Below are 7324 nucleotides of genomic sequence, written 5' to 3' on the forward strand. Positions count from 1 at the left end.
TTTTAAATAATTTTATTAATGAATAATATTTGTAAATCAATAAAAGTGTTTGGAAATTAAAATTAAATAACAAATTAGATGTCTTATTTAAATATGTTTTACAGGTATTTATTTTAAATTAATTAATTAATTGATGTGGTCCATTCCACTGCTTGAAACATTAAATACAAGAAATTATTACAGGTATTTCAAGTGAGGCCTGCAGTGCAGACAGCAGGTGCCGTGAGTAGACGGCGCCTTACCTGCCACTTCACTTTTCCGTCACTCTGGCGTCAGCAAAACTGTCCACTCGAGTAAAGAGGACTTAACCACGGTTAGTTCACGAACTGAGCACACTGCAGAGAAAAAGGAGACAACTAGAGCGAGCAAGGAACAAATCCGGGCGTATATTAAAGCCCGTTTCCTAATTCTGTTACTCCGTTTTCACTCTCGCTTCATTCATCCTAGAGAGAGGGGGGAGAGAGAGAGAGAGAGAGGCCCGACCTGTTTTCGGACCTTGGATTCGGTTTTGCGGCCTCCGGGAGCGGTTTACCGGTTGCAGTGGTAGCAGTAATTTTCAGTTTGGAGAGGAGTTTGGAGGTTTGATTGATGATCTGGAGGTGACTTTTCGATCTTTTTGTTGACTTAGTGCTTTAATCATGGCGAATCAAGGGTCGTTTTCGCAGCCTAATCCCGCAGCCGAAGGTCAATAAGAAATGACGTTTTCGATTCCTAAGTTTCGGTTCCTTCCGCTGATCCTCATCTTCTGTTTCTTGAATTTTGCTTCCATAATCGATTTGTTCGTGTTTAGGTTATGGACGCGAGGATCTGTCTTCGGAGCTGTGGATGGCGTGTGCGGGGCCACTGGTGGACGTCCCAAGGAGAGGCGAGAGAGTGTTCTATTTTCCGCAGGGTCACCTGGAGCAAGTGAGTCTCCTCGTCGATCTCTTGTATTAAATATTTATTTGCTCGGAAAAATCGGAATCTAATTTTGCTTGTTTTTTGGGAATATGTTTGCATTATATTTTTCCATTTCGAGGATTTGAAATTTTTTCTGTTTTTTGGGGGATTTTAAGCTGGAGGCATCAACAAATCAGGATGTTAATACAATCTTCAAACTTCCTTCGAAGATCCTGTGCCGTGTCCTAGATATTAAGCTCCGGGTATGCTTCCCTTGGTTCTATCAGTAATTTTATTTATTGTTTGCTGGAAACCGCTGTAAGATTTGACAGCTGTTGTGGGTTCTAGGTTTGGGTACTGGGGTTTGTGGAGGGAAAAGAAGAAGAAATCGATAGAGAAGGAAAAGAAAATGGAGGGATCAAGATGAATTTATCGATTGTATTGATATGGCTATTCGTTTTTCCTCTATGGGGGAAAAATGATAATTACGAACAGTTAGTCCTTTAGGCTGATAACTTCACAATTTAAGCTAACTAAATTCTTTTCTTCTTACTCAGCAACTAAACATGGGTCTACATTTAACTGAAGGAATTTATTTTTCATGGTCATTGTAGGCTGAACAGGAGACTGATGAGGTTTATGCTCAGATAACTTTATTACCAGAACCAGATGTAAGAGCCTATGGTTTTTGTTTTGCTTATGTTATATGTCAGCCTGGTAAATTTGACCTCCTTTTGTTCAGATCAAGGTTTATGTTTTTAACCATTTCAAATTTGGTCTTTCAGCACGATGAACCAACAACTCCTGATTCATATCGTCCAGAACCTCCTAGGCCTACAGTTTACTCGTTCTGCAAGGATTTAACTGCCTCTGATACAAGCACTCATGGTGGGTTTTCTGTTCTCCGAAAGCATGCCACTGAGTGCCTTCCCCCACTGGTAATTTCTCTCCATTTTGAACTTGCTTTTGTCTTTCTGCAGTTGCCAATTCTAATATTACCATTATATTTATCAAAATCTTGTCTGCTACTGTTACACTTGTTTAGGATATGAGTCAGCCAACACCAACCCAGGAATTAGTAGCCACGGATCTTCATGGTCTGGAATGGCGGTTTAAGCATATCTTTCGAGGTAACAGATCCTAGTCTGTCTCGCTTATAGTTTTTATGCTGCGGTTGTGATTTTGAATAGCAAGGAAGGCATGCCAAACTTTCTGAATATTCCCCGACTCATAAACACAAAATATTCTTTGAATAACCGCATATTTACAGGTTAAAAATCAAAATTCTTTTCCTGCCCTTTGTGCTCAAAGCATCATTTTACTTTTGCGTAAATGTGTGCAGGCCAACCAAGGAGGCATTTGCTCACTACTGGATGGAGTACGTTTGTTAGTTCTAAGAGATTAGTTGCAGGGGATACTTTTGTTTTCCTGAGGTATGTGTTTTCTTCGACAATGTTTTTTCCTTATTTGAGTGCCCTTATTATTCCATTCCATGTGCAATTACTGTGCAATGACTATTTTAGAGGCATTTTAACATGCGAGAATTGGTTTCCTAGGGGGGAGAGTGGGGAGTTACGTGTTGGAGTTCGGCGGGCTACTCGTCAGCAGAGCTCCATGCCATCTTCAGTCATTTCTAGTCAGAGCATGCACTTGGGAGTGCTTGCAACTGCATCTCATGCCGTTACTACTAAAACCTTCTTTGTTGTGTACTATAAACCAAGGTATGACTTGTCATCTCCTGCTGTTAAGGGGAGATGTTGAAGAGAACATACTAACTTCTTTTTTCATTTCTGTTATGGTAAAAATATCAGGACGAGTCAATTTATCATAGGCTTGAACAAATATCTAGAAACTGTCAACAATGGGTTCGCAGTTGGCATGAGATTCAAGATGGCATTTGAGGGGGAGGATTCTCCTGAGAGAAGGTAGTATATTCTTCGTAGCAATGGTAATTTTTTGCCTTTGTGACTAGATACTCATGGGTTTGAGTTGTTAAAACAGCCTCTTTGCAGCAAAAGCAAGAGAAAGTCTGGTGCAATTGGGACACCCAGTTTATTGTTATTTTCTCTCTACGTGTGTATGTGTGTGTGAAGTTAGTGATGGGAATTTTGTTTTAATTGATCAGATTTACAGGCACCATAGTGGGGTCTGAGGATCTTTCTCCTCAATGGGAAAAATCTAAGTGGGGGTCGTTGAAGGTTAGTATATGACACTTTTTCTGTTTTTGGCTAGGAATATTCACAAGTTTTTAACTATTTAGCATGGTTTGAAGTTTTGAGTTTTTTGCTTCTGTTTACCTATATGTATATACACTTCATATATTTTCAGGTTCAATGGGATGAGCCAGCATCTATTGCAAGGCCTGATAGGGTTTCTCCTTGGGAAATAGAACCTTTTGTGCCTTCAATTTCTTCAAGCCAGGTTCAACCAATTATAACAAAGAATAAAAGGCCCCGGCCCCCTACTGAAATCCCAGATCGTGGTAAGATATGCTTACTGCTGTTACTCCTTTTTGTTCTGTGCCAATTTATTACTTATTCCAAATGCTAAGCTGATAGGAAAGAGGCTTAATATGTATATTAAGTTTTCCAATGGGCAGCACATGGATACGAGGAAGGTTCACTAATACACAGAATGACGCTGTGTAGGCATTACAAATAATGTGGGACGGATAAGCATAACAAGACTTGAAACCATGTTCGCATCATACTACAACTCTAGTTTCATGTCAGGGTACTAACAAGAGTTGTAAAAGACAGGCTCCGTTTGTTGAAAAAAATTTCAAGAAACAAGAAATTGGAAACGTCAAAATGATAGAAGATAGAAAACATTGTTTGCTAGTTTATCAAATTTATACTAATTGTTTTTTCAATAGCAAATTTATACTAATTGTTAGAACACAATTTTAGGATGTTTTCCTCACAAAAACAAGGAGAGTTCTCCATGTTTTTCAAATAGAAAACATGAACTTTTGGTCCATCCAAAATTAATATTAATCATATTTATCTTAATATCCATTTAAATAATAAATATATAAGTTTAAAATTCAATAATAATATTAAATTTTCATCAATATTAATCACTAAAAAGTTGATTATTTATAATCTATTATACGATAATATTATGATTTAAAGTAGACTGATTATCAATAATGTATATTTATAGCATCAGCATTGTCAAAATGTTAATATTGTTTTTATTTTACTCATTAAAATATTTGTATTATAAATGGTAGAAGATAACCAAATCCTGAAAATGACTAATTAAAAAGGTTAATATTAAAAATATCAGTATTATAATGTTTTCAAAAATTATAGAAAAGAATTAAAAATTATAATCAACATCATTAATGGTTTTTCATAAGTTGTCCAGCAATGATGTCATGCAACATAATTCCTTTATTTTTCTCGTCTTCCTCTAGAAACTGCATCAACTACACCAGCTGTCCGTAATCCTCCGCTTGTTCCAAGTCAAGTTACCAGCAACCGGGAAGGCCAAGTGAGTGAAAATATTGGTATCTGGCAGCCTAAGCCATCAGAGAGTTGTGGGACTTTCATTAATAGCAATGGCAACTCTGTATCGAGGACACAAAGCAATGGGGGTTGGCTATCTTCCTTCCATGTAAATGTTTCTCGGAATCCTTGTATTGATGAAACAGAAGATAGTAAAAATGCTTCAGCGTGGTCTGTTCCTTCAGGCTATTCAACCAGACGATTAGGAAACCAGAGCGTTGGCCCATTGGTTGACCCAGTTGGTGAGAAGAAATTTGAGACAGGTTCAAGTTGCAGACTGTTTGGTGTCAATTTGAAAAGTCCCTGTGTGGCTTCCCTAATTGCTGAGAAGTCACCAGGACCTCCGGGGAGTGTGTCCAACTCTGCCACTGAAGAACATGGACCAAGTACCCTATCAGGTGCTGATTCAGACCAAAAGTCCGACCTTTCAAAGGCTTCCAAAGAACCAAGACAAAGACAGATGCAGACATCACCAAAGGAGGTCCAAAGCAAGCAGAGCTGCTCTACCAGAAGTCGTATCAAGGTATGAGAGAAACTAAAAGGCTGAACATAAAGTTTCCTTCCTTAATGATAAATGTCAATTATCTCAGTGTGCTTCTACAAATTACTGAAATAAAGTTTTTGTGGTTGGTCAAATTGCCGAGAAGGTTCAAATGCAGGGGATTGCTGTTGGTAGGGCAGTAGACTTGACCACTTTGATTGGGTACTCTGACCTTATAAATGAACTTGAAGAGATGTTTGAAATAAAGGGAGAGCTTCTCCCTCGAAATAAATGGGAAATTGTCTTTACTGACGATGAAGGGGATATGATGCTCATGGGTGATGATCCATGGCCGTGAGTATTCTCGAACTATTTGTCTTCTATTTGGACTATATTTATTCTGAATTTTCTGACACCTTCCTACTAAAACAATAAATTTTCTATTCGTGATCAGGGAATTCTGTAACATGGTAAGGAGGATCTTCATTTGTTCAAGCCAAGATGTGAAGAAAATGAGCACAGGCAGTAAACTTCCTGGGACCATGGCTGACAGCAAGGGAGGGATGGTTCTTAGCCTGGATTGCGCAGAACACTGAAATATGAATCCGTTATTGCCTTTTTCTTTCTTAGATCTCCTTATTTTGTTGTTCGGATGCCATGGTTGATTCGAAGGCGGAGAAGGAATGCAGAGAAAGACTTGCTCAGTACCTGGTTCTCGACTGCATAATACCGAAGAACAGGTTAACCAGGCTTAAACATTTAGTGAACATAGGATTAGATTCTGTGGATACCAATTAAGGATGTTTGCCATGCCATGAATTCTGAATAGTGAAAACATGTGTACTTGTAAATAAGTAATTGTCCTTTTGACACTAGATTTTTGGTCAAAATCCTTGAGTGAAAATTTGCAGACTCTCTCTCTTTCCAGTTTGCACACGCTTTTTCTTCTGTTTCCATTTGCCTATTTATTTACATTTCTGTGAATGCAGCAGCAGCAGCAGCAGGTGTTTGCTTGTGGATGGTGGGGTCCATGCATATGCATATCTTCTACTTTTGCCTCAAATGGTGAAGAATTATAACTTACCCTAATAGCTATGAATGTATCCTCATTTTCGGTACAACGACGCATTAATGGGTTGAAGTGACAATCCCAGTACTCTTTGTTCCTTGCTGTTTTTAGCATTGAGGTTGGTTTTACCTGCAGGCCAAAATTGGAATAATTTGAGTTGAACAGAGATTTGAATTAAGATAAAAAGAAAGAGTTTTAGTGAAAAGATGGAGAGAACAAAAGACTTAAATACTGCCTTAGGACGCTCTCCTAAAACGCCTTTCCTAATGCTTTTTAAGAATATGCTAATCTTGCCTCTTTAGGCTGGAATAGGCTTTACCTTCATAAGCTTTTTGTTTTGTTGTTATCATCACATCGTATACTCGTGATAGGAGGGGGTGATAGAATAATAAGATACGTTGTCCTGTCCTTGTGATTTGGTATTAGAGTTTTGTCTCACGTTCTGTAATAGCTGCGAGGCCCAAGTTGTGGCCCACATTGCGTATTGTGAACGGTCAACACGGTCATCATTAACTCTACCACTATTATGGGGATGTTGGTAGCCAGTACAAGGTGGTCAGACAGATGCGTCGGTGGGAGGTCCGAAGGCTAATTCATTCCCTCCCAGGACGCTTGGGAATAATGCTTTTTGGGCCAATGGGCCGAAGGTTGCCTTCTAGAATCTGGGGATGCTTCACTGTTAATAGAGGCATTGAAGGCCCATTCATTCTTGGACGTAAAAGGTGAAATTTTTCATTTTAAGGACCTTCACACATTGTTTTACATACATGAGAGGGGTTAATCACGAAATACGGCAGCCCTCAAGGTAGGAGGCACAGTGTATAGTGCCCACAAGAAACTACCTCCACAAGAGGATGAAATTCTCACACTACGTCTGTCATGACTCGAACCTGCATGTTTGGATGCAATCTTTTACCCTGTGAACTATCCGTGCTATGCCTGTGGGGGCAGGCCCATTCATTCTTGCATTCAGTGGATCTTGAAGAAGAATCGATGCCAATGGTCCAATGGAGGCGACTGGCGAGTCGAATGTCTCGTTGTAAATGTCCTGTCTAAAGGGAACTATTTTATTATTATTATTATTATTTTTCCCGGGGGGAAGGGGGTGTTATAGCTAGGGGCAGAGCCACGTGGGGCCAGTGGGTCAGAGAATTTTTTTTATAAATTTTATTTTATTAAAAAAATATAATATTGATTTTCACTAGGGCTAGTAATTTTAGACACGACCCGATTACACGACACGACACGTAGTTAAGCGGGTTAGGTTGGGGTTAATCGGGTTTGGGTTATAAATAGGTCAACCTATTTATAACATGATTATTTTCGTATTTTAGGCATGTCAACTTGTTTAACCCGTTTAGATACGTAATGACACGTTTAATT

General features: G+C 38.9%; 1 protein-coding gene across 1 annotated transcript; it reads left to right on the forward strand.

Moving 5' to 3' along the window:
* Positions 1-367: 367 nt before the first annotated feature.
* Positions 368-5806, forward strand: LOC127813318 (auxin response factor 9-like). The gene is made up of 14 exons (XM_052354239.1): positions 368-684; positions 791-906; positions 1056-1142; positions 1494-1550; positions 1665-1817; positions 1925-2009; positions 2222-2312; positions 2436-2600; positions 2691-2804; positions 3005-3077; positions 3208-3361; positions 4301-4914; positions 5039-5226; positions 5327-5806. The coding sequence occupies exons 1-14, from the start codon at positions 639-641 to the stop codon at positions 5466-5468; spliced, it is 2085 nt and encodes a 694-aa protein (XP_052210199.1). The 5' UTR covers positions 368-638; the 3' UTR covers positions 5469-5806.
* The last annotated feature ends 1518 nt before the right edge of the window (positions 5807-7324 follow it).

Source organism: Diospyros lotus, chromosome 11 (assembly GCF_014633365.1).
Source record: "Diospyros lotus cultivar Yz01 chromosome 11, ASM1463336v1, whole genome shotgun sequence".
NCBI lineage: Eukaryota > Viridiplantae > Streptophyta > Magnoliopsida > Ericales > Ebenaceae > Diospyros > Diospyros lotus.